The sequence below is a fragment of the Zingiber officinale genome, chromosome 6B (assembly GCF_018446385.1).
Source record: "Zingiber officinale cultivar Zhangliang chromosome 6B, Zo_v1.1, whole genome shotgun sequence".
NCBI lineage: Eukaryota > Viridiplantae > Streptophyta > Magnoliopsida > Zingiberales > Zingiberaceae > Zingiber > Zingiber officinale.
In genome coordinates this window covers 102,304,692-102,331,242 of record NC_055996.1, presented here as the reverse complement: position 1 = coordinate 102,331,242, position 26,551 = coordinate 102,304,692, and the positions used below count along the sequence as shown (strand labels likewise).

The 26,551-nt window shown below is 38.2% G+C and overlaps 2 protein-coding genes and 1 pseudogene across 2 annotated transcripts; all 3 read left to right on the top strand.

Annotated features, from left to right (window-relative positions):
- The window catches only part of LOC121988552, a 47,463-nt pseudogene extending 38,975 nt beyond the window's left edge, over positions 1-8,488 (top strand).
- A 2,225-nt stretch (positions 8,489-10,713) lies between these two features.
- Positions 10,714-11,130, top strand: LOC121991297 (14 kDa proline-rich protein DC2.15-like). The gene has a single exon (XM_042545311.1). The coding sequence runs from the start codon at positions 10,714-10,716 to the stop codon at positions 11,128-11,130; it is 417 nt and encodes a 138-aa protein (XP_042401245.1).
- Positions 11,131-11,708: 578 nt separating this feature from the next.
- Positions 11,709-13,599, top strand: LOC121988551 (purine-uracil permease NCS1-like). The gene has a single exon (XM_042542025.1). It carries the CDS (start codon positions 11,882-11,884, stop codon positions 13,508-13,510), a length of 1,629 nt encoding a protein of 542 aa, XP_042397959.1. The 5' UTR covers positions 11,709-11,881; the 3' UTR covers positions 13,511-13,599.
- Positions 13,600-26,551: the final 12,952 nt, after the last annotated feature.

Genomic DNA, 26,551 nt, shown 5'->3' with positions numbered 1-26,551 from the left:
TCGAGTTTGACTCGATCTGGTCAACATCTTCGGTCCGGGCGCCCCGGACCCCAAAAGTCAACTCTGGTTGAATTTTTCCGTCCGGTCGCTCTGCTTCGGTTCAGCTCGTCTCGGTCCGGGTCTTCAATTCCGGCTCCGCTAGCTTGGGTGATCTCTGCCATCCGGAATAGGGCTCACCCGAATCTAAGTTCCGGCCTTCTCCTCGAACAGCCTTCCTTTCCGGTTTCTCGTCCCTCGAACGCCGTGCACGTTCTTCTCGTCCACTGGTGTACTCTTCCACGGTCACCTCGTCCCTCAGACGCACCGAGCCCGTCGGCTCTCTCCCCGTGTCGTCCTTCTTGATAGCCGCGTCTTCCGCTCGACTTCCTGTGTTCCTAAGCTCCTGCACACTTAGACACAGGGGTTAAACAAATGCAGGACCTAACTTAGCTTGTTTGATCACATCAAAACACTTTGAGGTTCTAACAATCTCCCCCTTTTTGATGTGAGCAACCCAAGTTAAGTTAGGGTAAACATATGCAATAAAAACAATTTATATTCAAATAAGTCCAAATATTTTTCAATTTGAAAAATTATATTACCTCCCCCTAGACTTAACATACTTCTCCCCCTTTGATCACATAAAAAGTGGGGTTATAAATAAGTCTAAGGTAAATTCTAAAACGAATTTTAAGTGAAAAAAATTTTAAAAATGTTTGGAACATTTTAACATACTTCTCCCTCTTCAGAATTTTCCTTTCGAAGAAAAAAATTTAAGTAAAATATTTTTCAGAAAAAAACAGTCATAAGTGTTAACAAAAATTTTCAAAAATTTTAAGTTTGAAACTTATTTCAACATTTTCTAAAAAATAATTTCTAATTTTCAGAAAAAAAAAATTCTAAGTTAATATTCATAAGAGACAATTCTAAGTTAATTTTAAAAAAAATCTAAGGCAATATTATCATAAAAAATTCTTAGTCAAAATTTTTTTTAAAAAATCTTAAGGCAAAAACAATTCTAAGTTAACTTTCATAAACAATTTCTAAGGTAATTTTAAAAAATTTCTAAGTCAAGTTAAAAAAAAAAATTTAAATATTTTCTAACACAAATTGAATAACTCTTTTAAAGCATTAAGTAATTTAAATTAATACTTTTTCAGTTAGTCAATTAAACTTTTCATTTCGATACTTGACTTCCAGGTCGTGGCGAGGCACTAGGCCTTCTTGGTTATTAGAGCAACAACCACTTCCTTAGACAAAGCCTCATAATGAAATTAGTTGTTTAATTTCCTTGCTGAAAATGCTAAGTCTAATTTTAATTTTAAATTAAATAGGTTTTTGGAACCCAGTAGAGGTTCCTACCTACAGGATTAACCAAGTATTTCCTAGGTACATAGATTTTTGATATATTTCTAATTTGATTTTGATGAAATCTATAATACCAATTTAAACCTCAATAATTTCTAAAGGTAGAAATATTTAGACCATTAGATTTTTTTAATTTTTCTATTTCTTCTTCATTTTCAATTTTCAATTTTTCAAAATCCTCTATAAGACATGATTTTGCCAAAATTCTTTTTGTTTTTAAAATTTCATTTTCTAATTTGGTATTTTTATTTTCTAATTTATACATGGATTTTGCCATTGCCTTAATACCAAAGTAAAGTTCATCAAGGGGGTAAGAGGCATACCTCACTTACTATATCAGACTTGAAGCCTGAATCTCCCCCTGCTTCGCTATTTCCATCTGAGGTCGCTCCCCCTTCATCGATGCTGGGTTCTGATGTACTCTGTCCTTCGTAGCTTGCCATCAGTACTATTCCGACATATTCTTGAATCTCGGACTCAGATGAAGAAGTGTCGTACCAAGTAGCTTTTAGGTTCTTTTGCTTCTTGGGAATCTTGCCTTTGTTCTTCTTTAGTTCTGGGTAGTCTTCTTTTAGATGTTTTTCCTTTTGACACTGGTAGCAACGCATCCTTCTTCTATTTCTTGGATTCTTTTTATTCTGCATATCTTTAAATTTATTAGCTCTAAAAAACTTTTTAAAGTTTCTTATCATGTACTCTTCCTGATCATCCTCTGAGTCTGACTCGGGTTCATCCCTTTTGGTTGCGTTTAGCATAATCATCTGGCTTGATTTCTTTGTTCCTACACACCTAGTTTCATGCAATTCAAGAGTGGAGAACAGTTCTTCCAAACTACTTACCTCCAGGTCTTTCGAAATGTAGTAGACGTCGACGATTGATGTCCATTCTGAAGTTCTGGGAAACGCATTGAGTGCGTAGCGTATTGTGTCCCGATTTGTAACCGTTTCTCCGAGGTTCTCGAGACCAGTAACTAGTTCTTTTACCTTCGCGTGTAAATTGGCTATCTTCTCACCTTTTTCCAGACGTATGTTCATCAGCTTGTTCCGGAGGATGTCTCTTCTAGCGAGCTTTGCTTCGGGCGTGCCTTCGTGGAGTTCCAGGAACTTCTCCCAGAGTTCTTTAGCGGATGAATAGCTTCCGATGCGGTTAACCTTTTGAGGCGGCAACACGCTCAGTAGGTGATATTCCGCACGACTGTTTGCTATAGACTCATTTTGCTCCTTCTTTGTCCAGTGGCTCTATTCTTTTTTTTCTCCGTCTTAATTCATCGGAGCTACAAAATCATACTTCATAATATACCGAATTTCAAAATCAGTTCTTAGGAATATCTCCATACGTCGCTTCCAGTCTGCGAAGTCCCTCTCGAATTTTGGTGGAACGATGCTTGGTCTGGCGATCTTGTTGCTTCAATCGGCGATTAGTCCTCCTGAAGCGCCTTGCTCTGATACCACTTGTTGGTCCCTTTGGAGGCCGACAAGAAGGGAGGAGTGAATTGCCCTACAAAAATTAAACCAAAAATCCTTCTCGGATATTCAACTAATTTAAAAGACACTTGTAATAATAAAACTAAGAGACTAAAAGAAAAGAGCAGACACAAGAGATTTACTTGGTTTGCAATCAGGGGATTCTAATCCAAGGAAAGTAAGCGCACTATCTGTTTATCTCCTTCGGGCGGAGTAGCCTCTTTACAGCGTTGACAACACAAATAAAAGAAACAGAAATGAAAGCACAGAGAAAACTGATTACAAGTGAATTGAATGATCTGTGCAAACTAGTGCTATATTTATAGCACTGGTCGAGACGCCCCGAAGGGGTTCCGGGCGCCCTGGGGAGATAAAACTTTATCTCCCAACGTTCAGATCGAGTTTGACTCGATCTGGTCAACATCTTCGGTCCAGGCGCCCCGGAGGGTTTCGGGCGCCCCGGACCCCAAAAGTCAACTCTGGTTGACTTTTTCCGTCCGGTCGCTCTGCTTCGGTTCAGCTCGTCTCGGTCCGGGTCTTCAACTCCGGCTCCGCTAGTTTGGGTGATCTTGGCCATTCGGAATAGGGCTCATCCGAACCCAAGTTCCGACCTTCTCCTCGAGCAGTCTTCCTTTCTGGTTTCTCGTCTTTCGAACGCCGCGCATGTTCTTCTCGTCCATCGGTGTACTCTTCTACGGTCACCTCGTCCCTCGGACGCACCGAGCCCGTCGGCTCTCTCCTCGTGCCGTCCTTCTCGCTAGCCGCGTCTTCCGCTCGACTTCCTGTGTTCCTAAGCTCCTGCACACTTAGACACAAGGGTTAAACAAACGCAGAACCTAACTTAGCTTGTTTGATCACATCAAAACACCTTGGGGTTCCAACATATATTTCATAGATTCTATGATTCTTTAAATAGTTCAACATTGTAAAACATATATTGGACGATGTGTTATCTCTCTATACCATGTTCTGGCTAATGACATTTGCTAGGGAATCTGGACACCCCTTGATCTAGCCAGATATTAGGCTAGAGATGTTTCTCTGATTAGTTTGGTAGTGACTTAAATTTTTCTTAATAATGGCACTTTATTTATGAATTTGATGTAAATGTTTAAAATTCATTCTCTCTCTCTCTCTCTCTTTACATCCATTTATACAAATATTTGACCATTGTCCATCTTCCACATCACTTGAGCTGACCAAATTAACAATTCAATTGTTTTATGTTTATATCCCTCTTCTGGCTCATGCTCTTTCAGCTTTGCTTGGCTTGAGTTGGTGAGTCACAGAAGCTTCATGCCAAAATTGCTTACATGCAATACACCCAAGGGTTGGCCATTCTTCCAGCGCTTGCTTGTTGATTTACTCAAGTTCATGGAGCCATACTTGAGAAATGCTGAACTTTCAGAATCGGTTTGTTTTTTTTTTTTATTTTTTTGTTTTCTTATTTATGTTTGAAAGAAATTAACCCAACTCATATCATTGCCTTGGTGCGTGACACTGTAGGTGCAACTTTTATATAAAGGGACTCTTAGAGTGCTGCTCGTTCTGCTCCATGATTTTCCTGAGTTTCTCTGTGATTATCACTTTAGTTTCTGTGATGTGATTCCTTCAAGTTGCATCCAAATGCGAAATGTCATTCTAAGTGCTTTTCCCCGGAATATGCGGCTTCCTGATCCATCAACTCCCAACTTAAAGGTTGTTATTTCATGAAATGATACTATTTTTCTGCAAATATTTTGGTGCCTAGAGCGAGAGAGAAAAAAAATACTTATGACCTTCATTGGTTTTTTTGTTTTTCTGCAGATTGACCTGCTTCCAGAAATCAGCCAACCACCTCGTATTCTCTCTGATGTAGATGGTATTTTAAAAGCAAAACAAATCAAATCTGATATTGATGAGTACCTTAAGGTAGTGGGTTAAACTGGTTTATTGTTATGGATATTACTAAATTGCGATCTATGTTCATCATAGGACATCATTAGTTCTTTTTTCATAATAAGTCCTAATTTAAACTTGAACATAAATGTTAGCTGCGAGTATACTGGTGTTCTGTACTCTTTTCATGTAATGCTGCAGACATCCGAAGTATCCTCATTCATAAATGAACTGATTCCAAGATTACTGCTTCCTCAAAGTGAAGCAAACCTGGCTGGGACCCGTTATAATGTACCCTTGATCAACTCACTTGTGCTTTACATTGGGATGCAGGTATTTGTTTCTTTGCATACCTCTAGTTCAAGTAAAACTTGGCTTTGGGGTATTTGTGCCACTATTTCAATCTAGAAAATATAAAATAAATTATGCTCCCCATCCCTGCAAATTTTTCTCTGCCATTGGTAGAGCATTTTCAATATTTTCAAAAAAGGAACCCATTTGTGATAATGTTGGAGAATATTGATTTAAGTAGATCAGCATACTTTAGAGTTATAAACAACATATCTAGTTAATTATCCTATCCTAGCATTATCTTTATTCAGAAAGTTGTGGACTATTTAATAAAGTGAATGAAAGGGCTTGTGTGCATATATGTAAGTAGTAAAAAAAAAACCCCTTTATCTTGGTCTTCTCTCTAATTTTGCTGAGAGCTCTTTTTTTTTCACATGTAGGAAAAGAATTTGGATCCTATGGATTTCTTAAGCTGTCATTTTCACATGCATTACTTGTTGAAAGAATTATAGATGTGGATTTCCATTCACTGGGAGCTTTATAGTTTTTTATATGGTTCATACCTATGCTAGAGACTCAGACTCCAACATCTTAGTTGACACTGGACGCTCCTATTGCTCCTATATTTATTATTATCACTATTATTTAAAAAAAAACATGTCAAAACTCTGGATACTTGCTTTAGTTGTATCCTTTTCAATTTCATTTTATTGATCTATTCATCTACATAAACTAAGCAAAAATAATGTGAAGCATCTTCATATATAGTCTATTCCTACAAATATGCAAGTGAAGCTGAACTAGTTTACTCAATTACTCATCGCATGCAATTCTTATCTAACATTGGTGCGCAGAAGGATCATTTTGTAAAAACAGATGCTTGGTCATGATGTATTTTTGTTTTTGATTTCTACTTGCATTTCTTTTAAATTTTGATGGGTTAGACTTTGTTCTTCAATATTTTTTTTTTCTATTTTTACATGGGATTTTTTATTTGTGGCACAGGCTACACAATTGCTACAGAACAAGTCTACTGCATCCACCCAACAAGTGAATCACAACGGCCCATTGGATCTTTACCTAGTTAGCACACCTATGGAAATTTTTCAGAGTTTAATCAATAACCTAGACTCTGAAGGACGTTATCTCTTACTTAATGCTGTTGCTAATCAACTGCGGTACCCTAATAACCACACACATTACTTTTCTTTTGTCCTGCTGTACTTATTTGCGGAGTCCAAACAGGTTAGAATATGTTATTTCATTTCTCTTCTTCTGTTAAATAGTTTAATGGCTTTCAATGACTTTATTTCTAATATGTTTGCTTGATAAATTTTAACTTTTCTTCTTTTTTTGACAACTTCTGATGAAGCTAGCATTTCCAGTAGGACCACTAGTATGAAAATGAAGTCACAGAATTTTACTTGCAACAGGTTCCTTCTTAGTCATACAGATGAGAAGAGATTGTATGATGGTAACGAGATTGAAAATCTGCACCATTCTTGAAGTTGTGGCCTCCATTTTTCTCCTTTTCATCGAACTGACTAATATTAGCACACAACCTTTTCCACTACTTTATCTTGTTTCCCCTTTCATTTCCTATCTATCCCTCCTTGTAAAAAGGCCATAATATTGCAAAGCAGGCTGAGCATTTTCAGGTGTATAAAAGATACTATAAAAAATTGATATATAAAGACTTCCAAAAGTACACCTTAAAATTGCATTTACTAATCTAATTGTGATTATTTTCAATGCATAATATTTCATGTAAAATTTAGGCATTGATAGCCTTTGTAACAATTCTATCAGTAAAACATATAGGAAGATAGATAGCAATCAGGGTAAGCATTTTGAGGTGAACAATGGATAAGAGTGTGAAAACTACCACGCATCAAAACTCACTAGGGACAGTTCAAACATGACACTTTCATGTGAGTTGAAAAAGAGTACAATATGGAGATGCAACTGTGATAACACAAACATGTGAGGTAGAATTTTAAATTTATCTTGTGTTGAGGTGTTTCCACCAAATGTTCATGACGCCTACGTTGCTTAGTGCCAGAGGTGAGAATCCTCGCTACAGCTACCTCCTTTGCCTGTCAGAACCTCATGGATTCTTGTAGAATAATTAAATGTTATCAAAAGCACAAACCAGTTCACAACTTTGATGTCTGTTCTCTTCATTTACCTCGAGTTTTCTTGTTGGACACCCCTCCTTTCAGATATTCATACCCAAGTACGAGTAACATAGGTTCACAACTTATAGAAAATTATTGGATGTTTTAAAGTATGTTTATTGATTGTACACTGCTGATGATATATATCTAAGATATTAATAATCTAGAAAGATTTTAAAAATCTACAATTGACTAATCCTTAAATACATAAGAATAATCATAAGATTCTGTAGTCATTCTTAGCCTTCAAAGTTTCTTGCTTATCATCATTGTCATCACCAAGTCAAAGTTTTTTTACTTATCAAAACAAGAAAATGTTACATTAAATCTTAAACGTCAGTATTTTTTTTTTTGGAAAAGTTGTTTATATAATTTGTAGTAGCTTGCAAATTCATGATGCAGACCTATGACTAATTTAACTTGTTTCGAAATGTGACATTGCATTATGCTTCCTCTATTTGTGGCTATAATATAACAACAGCAGCAAAATAAAATAATATAAGGTTTTTTTATATGCGCAACTGAATCTTTAAGAAATAAGGTATTTCCTTTCCTCTGACCTAATTGTGCTTGAGGAAGCTGCTACTTTTTTGATGATTTAGCAAAGTTGATCATTGTGATACCCTTCTATTCACGTGTTAACACTGCAGTAGCAAAATCAATCTTGCATTGTCTATTACCACTATTTACCTCAATATTTGTTGTTGTCATAATGCTTTCTGAAGCACTTTCTAACTGGTTTTACCGGCTGATGGTAGTTCACTTTTTTTCCATATAATTGCAGGATAGCAGCATCCAGGAGCAGATAACACGAGTGCTGTTGGAGCGTTTGATTGTTAATCGCCCCCATCCCTGGGGTTTACTCATCACTTTCATTGAACTGATCAGGGTATTTATTCATTCTTTCAAAGTTCCACTTTCTGCTAGGTCACCTCCCACCTGTGATCTCACTATATATCTATATACTAATTATTGCCTATATGTATACGTACAGAACCAGCGGTATGACTTTTGGAAGTGTTCATTCACAAGATGCGCTCCAGAGATTGAGAAGTTGTTCGAGTCTGTGTCAAGGACCTGTGTCGGTCCAAAAGCGATGAACGACTCAATTGTTTGAGGTCGTATCCTAGATGGTGGTCATTGATATACATGCAAAATCTTGTATGTATCAGATGGACGTGGAGATATGAACCATTTGAGAAATATGGCCAACTATATCACTTAAAGGGTATATGTATGTATGTATGAAATTCATTCGCATAGTTTCTTGCAACCTCCCATTTGTGCCCTAATGGCTCAAAATAAATGATTCAATATTGACATTATTGTGTAGAAATATAGAATCAAAATTATTTAAGGTTCATGTGAATTAGCTTAAGGTATTATAAAAAGCGATTTTAAATAGTAAACAATTGGTTGACCACGTATAGCTTGACAGCAATAGGTGGTCACTTGGGCCGGGCTTAAACAATTTGATATTAATATAAACATTTTGTCCCAAAGAAAGTAATGATGATTTTCACTTGCCCCTTAATTTGTAGAAATTGTTTTACCAGGGATTTCAACTGCATAGCAGTTCCAAAATAAATTAGAATCCGTGGGCTTTCAATTGTTATTATTTTATGATTAAAGATGTAAACGGTTCGTGCCATCCACTCAACATATTCAACATTTGCTTAATTTAAAATGATAGGTATCATTCATCTTCTCACAAGAGCTCAATTTTTTGAACAACAGATTTTAATATCAAATAATAATTGTTAATATTAAAATGAATGTTAATATCAAATAATAAATATTAATATTAAAATGAATATGGATGCTTAGTCATATGTTTTTTATGGAGAAGTGTTGTATATTAATGTTCAAATCAATGCCCCTATGTTTTCTAAAGATGTGTTATATGTTAATGACCAATGAGGATGCCCAAGAAATAGAGAGTGAAATGGGAAAAGCGGAAGGGCGGGATGAATGAAAAAGGAGATGAATGCTAATTTACTTGACTAAAGTAATGAAGAGGGAAAAAGAGGTGAAATGAAGAAAAATGACCACATTGCCTATGTTTACAACATGATCTTCCCCAGTTCAATCCATTCCCAATGTTTCCATAGCTAAGTGTTGAGTAATCAAAGGCATTGCATCTAATTGAGGTCGAGTTTCGTCGAGTTAATTTAGAGCTCAATTTATATTAAATCTAAATATGTTTCACTGAATTGGATGTCTTGGACATCTTATAGGATGCATTTAGATATCCTATTTTGGGGTTCCAAGACAGACTCAACATAAGTTGGAGAACTTGCAATCCTTCGTTAAAAAAAAAAAAAAATTAAAACACACTTAAAGGCCCAACACCATATCTACACTATAACAATGATCTTGTCTAAAAATCTTTAAAAAAAAATTAGTTCGGAATGTGGCTCCTCGATTGATCTCGTGAAGACTCCGCTCTGATTTGTAACACAAAAAAAAGTCAGTGTCGGGGAAGGAGTCCTGGTGTTGGCCCTTCGACGCTCAAGTTAATCACCAAAATAGTAGAAAGAAGGCGGAGCAACATAGTCGTAGTGAAAGCACAAGTGTAAATAACGAATAGCAGATACCTCCGCAGTGCATGGACCCTCCCTTTATATAGTACTACAGTATACGACGTGCACGCTCCTCAAGGCGCGGACATGTTTTCCCAACTGTCCTATGAAAAGACATGTTAGAAAAAATGTCTCTGACACTATACCTTAATAGAGCGTGCAAATATCTGACATGACAATAGAAGCTTCGGTTGTGTGATTTGCTTGTTAACCTTGTCATATTGTCAGCGACATTATTTCCCAGAGGGATATTACGAGATATGGGAGGGCACCCACTCTTTGGCCGAGCAAGGGAGCCGCTCGGCCGAGAATCCCCACCGCTCTTCTCCGTAGTACCTCTGTTCAGTAGATTGTTTCGCGTCCGATTGGACAGGCATTCTGGTCGCCTGAGCATTCTTTCAGGCAGTAATGAGCATCTGACGTTCTTGGTGTAGTGATCCCGGTCGGACGAGCGATCTGTTCCAATGAACCTGTTAGCCCGATCGATAGTTGACATCGACTTCCGCTCGATCTATTTTTAGTGAGTCTGTTGATTTTCTGACATTGACCTCCTAGATTTTGACCTTTCCATTGGCTACTATCTCCGTCGTTGATCCATGCTCGGTGGGTTCTCTTCATCGCCGCATCAAACAAATTAAACAAAATGACATTATCATGTATACTCACTCCTCTAAAATAATAATAATAATAATCCAAATCACCATTTCCAAAGAGCTAGAGCTAGAGATCGCCAGCCATTAGGCCACCATGCAATATGCCACAACGAAGAGAAGCAGACCATAGAGCCATGCATGCATTTGTGCAGGCAAACCTCCAAACGTCACCATTTCCCCCCTTCTCATCTCGTCTCTAAACAGATGTCCTCCCTTATCTCCATGCACCGTTTGATTATTGATCGCTGATATATAAATACATGTGCAAGCCCACACTCAGTTCACAAGGAAGGAAGGAAGGAGGAAGAAGACGAAGAAGAAGATGAGGCTTTCAGTAGCATTCCAGCTTGCTCTCTTTCTTACTCTCAACCTGATCACCTTGTTCAGCCTCGTCGCCCCCTGCGGCGACTGCTGCCCGAAGCCGCACAAGTGCCACCCCAAGCCGCCTAAGCCCGGGCCGCCGGCGCCTCCTGCGGAGGCGAAGTGCCCGAGGGACGCGCTGAAACTGGGGGTGTGCGCCAACGTGCTAAGCGGCCTGCTGAACGTAACGCTGGGCACGCCGCCCAAGGAGCCCTGCTGCCCGTTGCTGCAGGGGCTGGCCGACCTGGAAGCCGCGGTCTGCCTCTGCACCGCGCTCAAGGGCAACATCCTCGGCCTCAACCTCAACCTCCCCATCAGCCTCAGACTCCTCGTCAACTACTGCGGGAAGAAGGTCCCCACCGGCTTCCTCTGCTACTAAAGCCACTGCATGCATGCATCGATTGCTATTATATGGTTAATTCTCTTTAATTAGGGAAGATGTAGCTAGCTACTAAATAATCTGATCGCCTATTCAGTTGGATTTGTGATTGCCAACGCTGAGCTTTCTAGTTCTTCTCTTGATTAAGCTAAGCTAGAATCACCACTGTGGTTCTCCCCTTCTAATTAAGTTGAATCTTTAATTTCAGGAAAAATAATTCTTCTACTTTGACTTTACTTGTCTACAAACCACTGTCATGGTGTCGACCCTTTTAATTTTTGCTCTTCAATTATTGGTTTAATCAAATCCTAAATTATTGGAACAGATAATTAAGCTTAGTATCTAACCTAACCTTATTATATATTGTATTAGATAAATTAATAATATTGAGGGCGAGAACATATTAAATATAAAATGATGTGAGTTTAAAAAGTTTAAACTTTGAGGATTAATCTGAAAATGTCGCATTAGAATTTGGAAAAAGGATGTGGATCCTAGGTCATGGGTTCCATGATGGAGCTGAGTGTGGATGAGTTGTCAGGTTGTCATTTGCGGCAGCGTGCAACCAATCACTGAGTCCATAACTGCAGCCTTCGTTGCCGTCCGATCTTCTCCATATTAAATTTCTACGGTTGATTAGATTCCATCAGCCTGCCTTCCTCCCTGGTCTTCCCATTCTTCTCCTGCATGAACTCTATTTACTAGGATTCCACGGCATCTCCAACAAGCGATTCCGTTTCTTCCACCTCCCATGGAAGCCAGCTCCCTCCGCCTCCGCTTCAACCCATCACCCACCTCCGCCGCCTACGCCGCCGCGAGGAACTACCGCGTTGGTAGTCTCCCCGTCAAGCTCAAACACCTGTCATCTCCATGTCTCCGTCTCTCTTCTTCTTCATCCCTTATCTGGATTCCCAGGTCCACTTCTTCCGACGCCGACGGCGTCGTCACCGCCCCCGGTTCCGACCTCGCCCCCGTCCCCGCATGCGCCCGAACTTTCACTGCGTGGGACATGGCAAGCCTCTGGGTCGGCCTCGTCGTCGGCGTGCCCTCCTACTACCTCGCCGGCAGCCTCGTCGACCTCGGCATGGCCTGGTGGCAGGGCGTCGCCACCGTCGCCCTCGCCAACCTCATCCTCCTCTTCCCCCTCGTCCTCACCGCCATTCCGGGCACTCGCTACGGCATCCCCTTCCCGGTCCTCGCCCGCTCCGCCTTCGGCGTCCGCGGAGCCCACGTTCCCACCCTCCTCCGCGCCCTCGTCGGTTGCGGATGGTACGGAATTGAAACCTGGATTGGTGGCCAAGCCATCTTCCTCCTCCTCCCCGCCGCCCTCAAGACCTCCACCGCCGCCTCCTCCTCCCTCATCCCCTGGCTCGGCACCTCGCCGATCGAATTCTCCTGTTTTATACTCTTCTGGATCGCACAGTTAGGGTTTGTCTTGCGGGGGATGGAGGGGATCCGAGAGCTCGAGAAGTACTCAGCTCCGATCCTAATCTGCCTCTCCTCGGCCCTCCTCTGCTGGGCCTACACCAAGGCCGGAGGATTTGGGCGGATGCTCTCGATCCCCTCCCGCCTCTCCGCCTCCCAATTTTGGGCCGTTTTCTTCCCCTCGCTCACCGCCAACATCAGCTTCTGGGCGACGGTGGCGCTCAACATCCCCGACTTCTCCCGCTTCGCTCGCAGCCAAAAGGACCAAATACTCGGCCAGGCCGGGCTCCCCCTCTTCATGGGCGCCTTCACCTTTCTCGGCTTGGCTGTGACCTCCGCCACCGAGTCCATCTTCGGTCGCGTCATCTCCGACCCTATCCACCTCCTCGGCCAGATCGGGGGCCTACCCACCACCGTCGTCGCCATCCTCGGCATCAGCCTCGCTATCGTCACCACCAACATCGCCGCCAACGTGGTCGCTCCGGCGAACGCCCTCGTCAATCTCAGCCCCTCGGCGTTCACCTTCCGCAGGGGCGCCCTCCTCACGGCTTTTCTCGGGATCGCCTTCCAGCCATGGAGGTTGCTGAGCTCCAGCGAGAGCTTCGTCTACACCTGGCTGCTGGGTTACTCCGCCCTCATGGGACCAATCGGCGGCATAGTCATCGCCGATTACTATCTGGTCAAACGAACGGAACTGGATGTCAGCGCGTTGTATTCGGAGGATCCCCGAAGCCGCTACTACTACCAGGGAGGATGCAATGCGGCGGCCATGGCTGCTCTGGTGGCCGGAATTCTGCCGATTCTTCCGGGATTCCTCCATAAAGTCGGAATCTTGGCGAACACAAGCCAAGCATTTGTGGCGGCTTACAACAACGCCTGGTTTGTCAGCTTCTTCGTCTCCGCCATTATCTACTCGATTCTATCGTCTCCTGGGAGAAAATCCGAGAGCGCTTAGTAGAAAATTTTTATTTTTACCCCCTCCTACTTTACAAGAATCCCATCTTTACCATTATAATTTAAAGTTTAATAGTTTGCATCTCATAATTTATTTATCTAGTGATCATGCGCAATGAGTGGGAAAATTTGTGTCAAATTTTGCTAGAAATGCCAACAACTTAGCAAAAGCTGGTGTTTTCTGGCACAGAGGCTGGAAAAATTTGCATTCCCAGTAGTTCTTGATAAAGAGAGTATATATATGTACCAATGTACCATGTGTGTTGCCTTGTTTTCACAACATCGTCGAAGAAGAACAGCATCGACTACATTGATGGAAATCACACTGTGCTGCCTGAAGCTGTGGGAGCATCACTCGGCCCACCCTTGCGAGTTCGATCAGCCTGGCGAGCTGAATCCTCCACGTGAAGGTAAGGACGGTGGATCAGCCGACCGGCTCACGGCTGTCCCATGTGCTGTGGGGTGGCGCATGGGTGCATGTGGAGCTGATCAGTAGTGCCGTTGCAGAAACTTCCATGTTGTCTTTTTAGGGTCTTTGCTTGACTCTGCACTAATTGCTCATGATCCATTTGATCCGGAACCTTTATGACTATGGGAAGGATACTCAATGGGAGTCGAGTTCAAAATTAAAAGTTAAGTGACATTAAGACTGATTTATAATTATAATCGTGGAAGTTGTAAAATATGTTGGTGTAGGATGTTTCAAAATTAAACTTGAATTTTGATATTGTCAATGGTTCAAGTTAAGTTATATTGTGATCTGATGATTTAACTAAGTGTGTAAGCTAGTTACTCAATCGGGAAAACTTTAGTCGCGGTTAGGCAAGAACGTCTTAACAGATCGTGGAAGTCAAGTAGGAAATCCAAGTGGGTTGAGGGCCTAACACTTGGCAGTTGGACTCGATAGATCTGGAGGACTTGATATTGAGGGAAAACCCTGGCGAGCCTATCTAATGTTGAGCCGAAATCCAAACAGGTCTGGAGGACCCGATGTTTGACAGATAAATTGAGGTAACTTCCTGGAGTGAGTACAATGAGGTTGTGTCCTAGTAAGTAGTAAGAGGACAAATCTTAGGTGCTGATCCAACCAAAGGAACTGACTAAGATTTCTATAATGTCAATAATGTCTTATTCATGCATTAATATATCTGTCTAACTCTGTTTTACAGGATCAATATTATTATACATATGCACTAACTTTGGTTTGCAGACGAAACTAAAATCCAAGTTGACCAAGGTTCGGTTGATCGAACTCATGGATCAGTCGATCGATCAAACAGATTTGGCAGAACAGATCAGACTTCACAAAGATGGTACAACAGACGGATCAATTGACTGATAAATTTTATCAGTTGACCGAACCTAAAAAGGAAGCCATAGATGATCATATTAGATCCTCGAGGAAAAGGAAATTCAGAGGATCGGTCGACCGATAGGCTTGATCAGCCGATCGAACCCCTAAAATCACGAGATCAACAATTTGGTTCAACGCAAAGGAGGGTTTAGTTGACCTATAGGAGGATCAATCGACCGAACTAATCAGTCGACTGAAACAATTTTTCAGTCGATCGAACCATTGCTATAAAATAAGGATTTCGGGCATCGAGCTCAAAAATTCTGATCTCTGATTCATTCTGTCTCCGCTGTACTGCTACTATTCGTGTAAGTTACGACAACTTTGCTCCGAGAAGATCTCCAACAACGACACTACATTTATATTTTATTATTGTTAGTAAACTCTTTTTACACTTGTATTCACACTTGTACGATTTTGTTTCCTATGGAATAACTACAGTCAGTGGATTGCCCAACGAGTGAAGTCAAGGATTGCGGACCTTGGAGTAGTAGTCACGAGACTGCGAACCAAGTAAAAATAAAGTTGTACTTTACTTTCTGCTGCCATTCATTTTGATTTAGTTTTACGAAATGAAAAAGATTTTTAACGAGTGATATTTACCCCCCCCCCCCCCCCCCCCCCTCCCCCCTCTATCGTTATTTCGATCATTCAAATCTAGGGTTTGAATTGCACTAATCTCATATGACTCTTGTACTAATGCTACTTGCACGTGTCAAATGACGAATTGATTGGGATAAAATTACCTAGAGTAGATTAGCTAATGTTTTGCCACATGTATCAATTTTTTATACTTGCTTAAGTATGTAATGTGTAGATCCTAAATGACTGACAATTAATGGAGAATCAATAACCACCCGAGTAAAATGACTGATCATTGATGGTCGTTGACTAACATTTCAAGCTAGGCGAGTAAAGGCTATAAATGGTCTTTTATCGATCATTTAGTATTCTAAGGATCATAAAAAAAATGATTAATCAGGTTAAATAATGTCGAATCTGGGCCAACCAACCTGGCTCCATGAAAGTTTCTCACCAACCACTAGGGTAAATCGGAAATCACTCACGACGGACGGCCTAGAAGCCCAGCATCCCTTAGTTGTGTGTCCCATTTGTAGAAAAAAAATCCCTGCAAATGTATCGTAGCTGGGAATCGAACTGTGGATGCCTATGTGACAATTGAGCACCCTTCCACTACACCCTGGAGACTTGCAAGGATCATATGGTTGGACTTGATCGAGCTCATGTGTTGGTGTCGATCTGCCGACAGTGGCTGGAAGTCGTCGAGTAGTAGCACGATAGCAGCACGAAGTTATAGCAGCAAAATGGTCGTAGGAGTTTGTGTATTAGTTGATGCATTGTGGCTAGCCGAATATTGCTTTTAAAGAGTGTTGAGAGTGCCTCCAACCTCATCCGAGGCACTTCCAACCTCAAACTTGATCGTGAAAAGCTCAACTTCTTATCAACTCCGAAATATGCGATTTATATCTGCATCAGGTTGCCTCTAAGTGCTCTGAGGTGCCTCCAATGCACCTCTGAGGCACCTCCAACGCCTCTAAGGCGCCATCACTCATATCTATGCATGGGTACCTCTGTTGGGTCTAGAGCGCCTCCAATCACTACTCCAAGGAGTCTTCGCGCACCTCCGAACCGCCTCAAGCAGTGTTCATTCGAGACTTACTTGTACTTTTGCTCCTGCAAGATATGTTAGCCTAAATAACAAAGGCATCCTACAAAACAGAGTTAGCACATGAATAAAATAAACAAATTTATGACTTAGATCCTGTTTTTCCAAGGCCAGGATCTAGTCACGGTTTCAACTTAGACATCTGAAATGGCTCTAAAGTAAGTCGTACCTATAGTCCACTGGGATTTATCCTCACTAGATCACTCTTTTTTAGTGACTCACTTTCACTTATTATTTGCATTCACTTGACTTACCTTTTGACCCACCAGGTCTTTCTACTAGTTGTCAGGTCCGTAGACCCAACTAAACTTCAGTCAGCTGGACTTTTTGTTAGATATCGGGTCACACCTTGATCTATCTAGACTTTATGCAAGTTATCAGGTCCTCATACCTAACTGGACTTCAGTTTGGTGTCAGGTCCTCTAGACCTGTCAATTTCTATACACTCAGTAAAGAGGTTAGATAAACATAACACCTAATTTTAGTCTATTTGTCATTTATCAAAATATGAGTTTGACCATTAGTGCTAAATACACCAACAGTAACAACACAGAGAGCAAGCAAGGTAAAATATGACTATTCTTGCAATGCTAAGAAAACCCTAAAAAAATACAAGAAGATGAAAAAGATGTGGGGGCTGAGGGCCGCTTTTGTTGTTAGAAAAGGGCAGCAGCTGATATTGCATTTCTTGCTTGCTGGAGAAGTGAAAGGAGAAACAAAGAGAGATCGTGTGCTTCAGAAAAGGAGATAAAAAATTATAGGTTTACTAATGTCGAAGAAGAAACAAATGGGGAATAAGAGGATGAAAAAAAAATAAGAGAGGAATGGGAGAAGGGGTGGCATACGGTACGATGGGACTACAACATGTGTAGCGAGAAGAGGGTGAGAATAAATGAAAGGTTTCGTCAAAAATATCCTAATTTTTTTTAAATAAATCTAACTTGTTTAAACACTAAATATGGCTAAATCATAACTTGATCAAATCAACTCTAAATCAATTCAAGTTTGAACCAACATAATCCTTATCTCCATACCTATCCGTTGGATTTAGTTCAAACCCAATTCAATTTTAATTTAGTTGCAATTTAGTTCATCTATTTATTATTATATATTTTATTTATAAAATTCAATACTTAATTAAAATCATGATATTTCCTCGTAGAAGTGGTATCAATGGATAGCTTAGGTCACGGGCTTTCCAAATATGTGATTAATTTTAGTTTTTGACAATTAATGGTGATGAATTGACTAATCAAAGTGACAACGAAGACTTTCAAATGTATATTTTATTTTTTAATAAAATTTGAGAGGGGTGGTCGCATCCCCTCTTATTAACGTGGTTATGCCCCTGTTTGTTATTGTTGGTGCGATCTTGCTCCAGACATTATTTACTTTTGATGTTTGGTTAAATAAATTTAAGTTTAGCAATGTTTGTGATCTAACAAAAATGTTGAGTAAGCAGGTACAAAGGAAAGCCCAGTTATGAAGACTTGGCGAAGAAAGTCTAAGAAGATAGCCTTGACGGATGAAGTCCCGGAGCGTGCCTCTTGGCGGTAAAGTCCCGGAGGTGTGGGCTAGGCTAAAGGTATGTTTCAAGTATGAAAGATCATGCTTAAAGTGTTGTACTCTTATATTAAAAAGTATTAGTTGACTGGTTCTTTCACCAGTCGATTGATGCCTGATTCTAAAACGAACAAAGGGTTGTGGATAGTTACCAGTTGACTGGTAAGTGATCGTTACATGCTAACGGCAAGAAATCCTACAAAATCTTAAGTGTCATTGAAGCCCATCAGTCGACTGATATGGATAGCAATCGACTAATGTCGAGAAAAATATAAAAGTTATTCTTGGAGCTTGGAGAAAAAAAAACACTTGCTATTCTAACCTTCAAAGCTCTCCAAATGATCTCCAAGTCTACAGATTCTCAATCTCTTCCTCCCAAATTCATTCTTTAATTTTGTAAGAGGAAGAGATCACTTTGTAAGGGTTTCTCTACCTTCCCGTTTGATTCAAAAAGGAGAAGAGCATAGTAAAGTTTGATCATATGTGCATGGACCCTTGGATTAGTCACCTCAATGAGGTAGAGACCAAGTAAATCGCAAAGAGTTAGCATTGTATTATTGTTTTCATTTTTATCTTTCCTTTGCTTTTTCTTCTGCTAATAAGTTGTAGGCAAGAAATCAAAGAAATGCTATTCAACCCCCTCTAGCCGGACATAAAGGTCCCAACCAGTGATATCATAGCTCGGATTGCCTCGGAAGAACTCACCGTCAACTGAAGTATCAAGATGACATTTCAAAAGGGATATAGCACCACTCAACCACCATTCTTCAATGACAATGATTTCACATATTGGAAAGATAGAATGGAGTATTACTTAATGAATGATATTGAAAATTAGTTCAACATCGGAGATGGATTTGAAAAACCACTGAATCCACTTAGAGGACTTCTTCCAACCAAGGATTGGACAAAGGAAACAAAGAAGAAGGCTCAAGTCAATGCAAAAGTCACAACAACCCTATAATATGGGTTATTTACAGAGCAATTAAACAAAGCAGGACCATTCAACTTCACCAAAAAACTTTGAGAGAGATCTCATTCAGTTGAATGAAGGATCAAGTGAATCAAGAAGAGCCAAGAGAGATCTCTTTGTGAGTTAACTTCAAACTTTCACCATGAAGACCAATAAAACCATGAGCCAAATGCAGCAAATAGTGAATGAACTTCACGTGATAGGTGAGAAAATTGACAATCGGGATCTAGTAAGGTATGTCCTTCAAGCTTTTCCTAGAAACACCCTATGGACATCAATGGCTAATGCATATAAGATTTCTAGAGATCTTTTTTTAGTTAAGCTTGATGAATTATTTTGTGAATTTGAACTTTATGAACAAGCTAACGTATTTTCAAAAGAGAAAATCATAGCTCTTATTGTAGAAAAGGAGGAGAAGAAAAAGAAAGAAAAGAAGGAAGGATCATAATCATCCGAGTCCAATCAAGAGTCATCAAATAGCGACGAAGAGATGTCAGCTAGTGAAGTGGCTCACTATGTCAAGAAGATGATGGGAAGAACGAGGAGGTTCAAAAGGAAGGATGTGAAGAAAATATTCCAACCTTCAAAAGGTAAAAGTAAGCAAAGTTTAAATTTTAACACTAATGTCATTTGCTATGAATATAACAAGAAAGGGCATATCAAGCCAAATTGCCCAGAATTAAAGAAGAAACAAGAAAAGGAGAAGAAGAAGAAGGAGGCCATGGTGGCCCAAGCTACATGAGACACACGAAGTATTGACTCATCGGATGAAGAGAAGTTATGTCATGCCACTCAACACATGTATTTATGGCTTTTGAAGATGACAAGGAAGCTTCAAGTGAGGAGGAAGCTTCAAGTGAGGAGGAAGCATCAAGTGAAGAAGAATCAAGTGATGAATTTGTAAGGAAATAGGTTGCTAAACACGCAAACGCGCAGCGGAAAAACCTATTTACTCGAGAAGATCCATGCGAAGGGAAACAAAATTATATACTAAGTTTATATCTAAGAACATGATAGATTAAACCTTTATAGCGTGCACACGATCTCCCGACAGCTCGGATCTCAGCACGATCAAGCGTCCGTGCCTCTTTCGGTATCCACACGAACAAGTGTTCCTCCGTTTGTCTCACAAACTCACAAAAATTGAGAAGAAAAACACTTATGGTTGTGCTAGCAACCAAGAGTGATTTCGGCCAAGAGAGGAAGAAGAAGAGGAAGGATAATGAAAAGTAAGAAAAATGAGAGTAAAAATGACTTAAGTATTTTTCATCCAATAAAAACACTTAATGTCATTAATTCCATTAATGAGCCTTAATGAGTATTCACTCTCCATTAAGGGTCATTTTGAAACTCCTCTCTTTTTTCCATTCAATTTTGAAAATTGAATATAATGATTCATTGAATTTCAAAAATTCAATGAATGTCTTCTCATTTATCCTCACTTAAGTCTAACTCAAGTATAACTCACTTGAGTCTAACTCAAGTCTAACTCAATCGAGTCTTACTCAATTAATTCTCATGCAATTCAAATTCAATAAATCACTATTTCATTAATTTGAATTGACTTCCTCAAGTCTAGTTTGAATTGGACTTGATCCAATAACTAGATCCAATTGAGTCTAACTCAATAAATCCAATTTAGATTAGACTTAATCCAATGATTCATCATATGAACCCATCTCCAAATCTACTTGTTCTTTGTATGTGACCCAATAGGTTCTCGTAACGTTGGCAATGTATCCAAATCAACATTTAGATACATAAGCAATGAGTGACATCTAGTAAGACATCATTGCTACCCAAGTGATGAGAAAGTCGAGATCCGACCTAACCTGTCCGTGGCTATTATCTTGTATGACTTGGCCCCTCTATCCTTGATCTCTAGATTGATCAATGAGGCATAGACCGTGTCATCTTCTTATCAACCTTTGTGTTTCTTGATCTCTAAGTAGACACACTCAATCAAATAAGCTCAATATCTCATATTGACTCATTTGAGCATGACCATGCTTTCTTTGTGTCCTACTAATCAAGGGGCCCACAGATATCGCTTCTGTCATATAGAAGGGATAGATCTCATCTACATCACTTACATCCTTCCGTATTGATAGATTGTTTGAAGCGATAGATTGGGGGGGTGAATATCGTACTTTTTAAAACTAATCTTTTCTTTTATATCAAAGTCGTGCACAGCGGAAAGTAAAAAGAGACAGATTGTTTACTTCGTTCGGAGCCTAGCTCGACTCCTACTCAAAGGCTCGCGGTCCTTGACCGCACCGGTGAGCAAATCACTATAACTCTTCTTTCCGAAATTCTTCGGAAAGAAGCAGATCGTACAATGGAGCAAGATAGTAACACCTTACTATCTTGCCTAAATGAACTTACAAATGCAAGCTTAAAATAAAATTTTACCGACTAATAAAATGGAGATGTAGCTTAGGTCGACACTTCTGGATGACGTAGTTTGCTGCACAGATGAAGACGAGACGATTGCAGAGTAGAAATTTTGATCAGAAAAGTTGTTATTGGTCTTTGACTTCGAGCCTCAATTTATAGGTATGATGGATGTTCGGTCGATCGATCCCTCTGTTCGGTCGACCGAACCAGCTCCGATCCCTTCCAGCTGGAGTCTGACGCCGGCTCAATATTCTGCATTAACTAGACTTCAATGGTTCGGTCGACCGATCCCTCTGTTCGGTCGACCGAACAGGCTCCTTCCCTGTTCGTCGAGATTTGCCGTGATCTGTATTTACTGCGCCTTTAATATTGATGGTTCGGACGACTGATCCTCGGGTTCGGTCGACCGATCAGTGTATTTTCCTTCTGCATCTGATCGTTGCTGATTAAACTGATCTGTGCTGAGTCATCTTGGTTCGGTCGACCGATCCGGCCAAACCTGCAACACAGTATTAAGCAAAGTATCTCTGCAACACAAAGGTTAGCACAGTAATATATAATGCATGAGTATGACAGTTAGGACTGTCTTGATCTTAACTTGGAAACCTTCCCGATTTCTTTAGTTGGACCAGCGACCTTAGGTTGTTCCCTTTAGGAACCCGACCTCACTGTCGCTCTTCCAGTTGCATACCTCAACTTACCTACCAAACATGATCCTCCAGACATGTTTGGTCTTTTGTCTGCTCCGTGTCTGATCGCCTGATCCACTATGACTTTTCCTGCAATACCATATTAGCCAACAGCAATAATAGTAATACAGAAAACAATGATAAACCTAGACCTAGATTTACCGCTGGTCCGGTCGACCGCGCGATCAACCTTGCTTGGAGTTCACTCCTCCAAGACTTCTCGTTACCTAAGGTTATCATCCCCTAGGATTTTCTCCACTTGAATTCACTCACCAAGACTCAGTATTCGGCTACCCAGGGATCAAGTCCTCCAGACCTATCCACCTAGCTTCCACGACATACCGAGATTTCCCTTACCTAGCCTACAACTAGGACTCAGTATTCGGCTACCCAGGGATAAAGTCCTCCAGACCTATCCACCTGGCTTCCACGATATACCAAGATTTTCCTCCTTGCCTAGCCTACAACTAGGACTTCCCTTGATCAATCTCCATACTTAAACAACTTAAGCATACTTAAACATATTTGTCTGACATTAAAACCTTGGAGGTCGATTGCACCAACAATTTCTCCCTTTTTGATGTTTGACAAATATGTTTAAGTTAGGTCAATTCAAAAAGATTTAGATTTCTAACTTAAACCCTTCTTCTCCCCCTTTTGTCACACAACAAAAAGAACCCTTTATAAACGGCTTTAATTGTTAAGGATCCCTAAGTTTTGCACCAACAATGATGGAATACTTGTAAATACTTTCAAGATATGCCTACGGTATTCCCTCACCCATTTTTCAAAAATGAGTCATAGAGATTTTGAAAAAAAACCTCAATCCAAAAAATTGAGTAAATTTGCAATATCTTTTTCAAAATAATTTTGAAGAATGCACTAAGTAAAATCTCTTTTTGAAGAATGCAATAATTTTGAAGAATGCACTAAGTAAATTTTGAAGAATGCAATAATTTTGAAGAATGCACTAAGTAAATTTGCAATATCTTTTTCAAAATAATTTCAAGACTTAAAGTATTTTTGCAAAACCATGATATAGAAGTTTTAATGCTTGCAAAAATTTCTCAGAATTTCTTTCAAGAATACTTTTCAAAAATATTTGGAAAGAGTTTTTATCAATCATCCTTGTTAAAGCTGAGGTCAAAAAATATTTTCAAGTAATTTTCAAGGAAAATCTCAAAGGAATTCTATAAGTAAAGTTTTATTTTCAAGGAATATTCAAAGTATTTTGGAAACTATGATTTTTCAAAAAGTTTTCAAGAAGTTTGAAGAATATGAATTTGAAAAGATAATGCTTGAGCTAGGTTTAAAAGATAGTATTTTGAGTTTTGTAAACAATTTTTTTAAAATATTTTTAAGTTAATTTCAAAACCAGATTTCTTTAAATAAGTATGTAAAAGTAATTTTCAAAAAGTATTTGATTAAGAGATTTTAAAGATAATTTCAAAAAGATTTATAAAGAAGTATTATCAAGTATTTTTCAAAGAGTGTTTTGAAACATTTTTCAAAATATGTTTTCAAAAGCATGATTGTGAATAAAAAATATGTCCTTCAATCAAGTCTCTCCCCCTTAACCAGACACTATTTTTAGATATCCTTGTTACCCACAAGGAAGACTTTTCTATGTGTGTCTAAGGGTCACAATTTACTTAAGGTTCTAAAAACTTAGCAGTGAATAACAATACACCCAATTAATCATCAATCAAAATTTGAAAAATAATTCTTAAGAAAATAGATATATAAGTTTTCAACACATGTTTAAAAATATTTTAAATTTTAATTTTCTTAGCATCTCACCCATTCTAAGTTTTCAAGTATAGTAATCCTATAATTGTGTGAGATGACTTTATTGATTTTGAGTTTGTTGAAATTTAAATTAAAATTTAGTTAAACTTTGATTATTGTAAGTTAAATAGTTGGTAACATTTATTTTGTGAATTAATTGAATTCATGTAAGTGGATTTGGTTAAGAATTGTTTTCAATAGTTGCATAATTTAAAAGCTAGTTTCAATTGAATTTAGTATTGTTATTAATTAGGGATTAAAAATTTGATTATAAATTTTATAATTAAATTTTGTTTAAGTTTAAATTACTTTTGATGATTAAGGTTAAGATTTAAAGTTGAAATTCATTAAGAATTAAGTTAAGTTAGTTTAATTAAGTTAGTGTTATTAATCATTTATTTAATATTAAAGTTAAATTAATTTATTGATTATAGTCATAAAAGATTATGTCTATTAGTCATTGATTAGGGTTAATTAATTTAGTTTTATTTTAAAGTTGTTTTAACATAATTTTAATTAAATTTTAAAATAATTTTAATTAAGTTTTTAAAATAATTTTTAATAAGTTAAAATAATTTTTAATAAGTTTAAAAAAATTTAATAAGTTAAAATAAGTTTTAATGAGTTTAAAATAATTTTTAATAAGTTAAAAAAATTTAATAAGTTGAAATAATTTTTTAATAAGTTTAAATTAATTTTTAACAGGTTAAAATAATTTTTAATAAGTTTAAACTAATTTTTAATAAGTTAAAATAATTTTAATAAGTTTAAAATAATTTTTAATAAGTTTAAAATAATGTTAAAATAAGTTTTAATAAGTTTAAAAAAATTTTAATAAGTTAAAATAAGTTTTAATAAGTTTAAGATAATTTTTAATAAGTTTTAAAATATTTTTTAATAAGTTAAAATTAATTTTTAATAAGTTAAAATAAGTTTTAAAAAGTTTAAAATAATTTTTAATAAGTTAAAATAATTTTTAATAAGTTTAAAATAAGTTTTAAAAAATTTAATAAGTTAAAATAATTTTTAATAATAAATTTAAATTTAAAAAGTTTAAATTGGATTTGATCATTAATTGAATTTGATTAGGTTTGATAATTAATTGAATTTGATTAGGTTTGATAATTAAGTTTGATAATTAATTGAATTTGATTAGGTTTGAATTAGGTTTGATAATTAAATTTTATAATTAATTGAATTTGATTAGGTTTGAATTAGGTTTGATAATTAAGTTTGATAATTAATTGAATTTGATTAGGTTTGATAATTAATTGAATTTGATTAGGTTTGATAATTAATTGAATTTGATTAGGTTTGATAATTAATTGAAAAAGGTTATTGAACCCATGTTAGATTCAAACTTAGCTTTGGGTTAATCAAGCATGCGTCCTAAGGATAAGTTTCAGTTCAGTGGCGAGGCATATGGCCTACTTGAATATCATTAGACCACTTGCTGAAGACTTTCCAAACTGTTCCTGCCCAAAAAACTTAATACTAAATTTTGGTCTAACTAGCCCATATTTGACTGGGGTAGCTTCGGTCAGATCCACTAAGTCTAGTGCACCAGGTAGAATTCCATATTCAACCTAGACATGCCTTTGACAGAGTTTCCTTGAGGTACTATCATCCCAATCCATTCCGGTGCTATGTTATAGGATTTGGTAAACCTTTTTCATCTAACCGTTCTAATAATCCTAATCCTAAGTATTGAGTTTGGTTTAATTAAGTTGGTTGGATTGTTTTTCTAGTTGCTCTCCCTGAGTCATAGCTTAGATAAGGTCTATCTAAGTAATGGACTTGACTCTTGGGAACCAAGTGGAAATTTGGTTTAATTGGTTTGATTAACTGTTTTGTTTGAACCCATGCTTGGACTTGACTTCTAACATTTTGACTAATTAGAGACATGTATGATTTGTTTGTTTTGTTCGGTTTATAGCCAAGCCCTGATTTGTTGTACACAGCTCGTTGCGAACCAAGTACCATATTTAGACACTTGGATCCCATTTCGAACTTTTCCAACATTTTCTTGAGTCGCTCGACTTGACCTTTCAAGTCGGAATTTTCTTCCTCAAGTTTTTCAACTTGAGTCGAAGTTCCGACTTGAACTTGTTTGATTGAGTCACTCAAGCTAACTCGTTGCTTAAGGTGGTCTATTTCCTTAAGTAACAAGTTATTTTGTTTTTCCGATTTTGCTAATTTTTTAAATAAATATTTAACTACTTTAAGCAAATTTGACTTTGAATAAATAGTTACCATATTCGGATCTTCCGATCCGGTGCTTCTCTCGGAATCGAGGTCGATCTCGGACTTGTATTCTTTGTCGGACTCAAACTCGGAATCTTCGTTTCTTGCCATAAATGCAAGGTGACTCGAGTGCTTCGTTTGCTCCGCGTCGGATTCGTCGGAAGAAGTTCCATCCCATGTCGCTTGAAGAGCCTTCTTCCATCTTGTCGATTTGGGTCTTTCTTCTTTTCGATTTGGGCATTCATTTTTAAAATGCCCCTTCTTGTTGCATCTATAACAAATCATTTCTGATTTGTTTTGGATCTGGTTTGGTGGAGTCTTTATGGAGCTTCTTCTAAACTTATTCT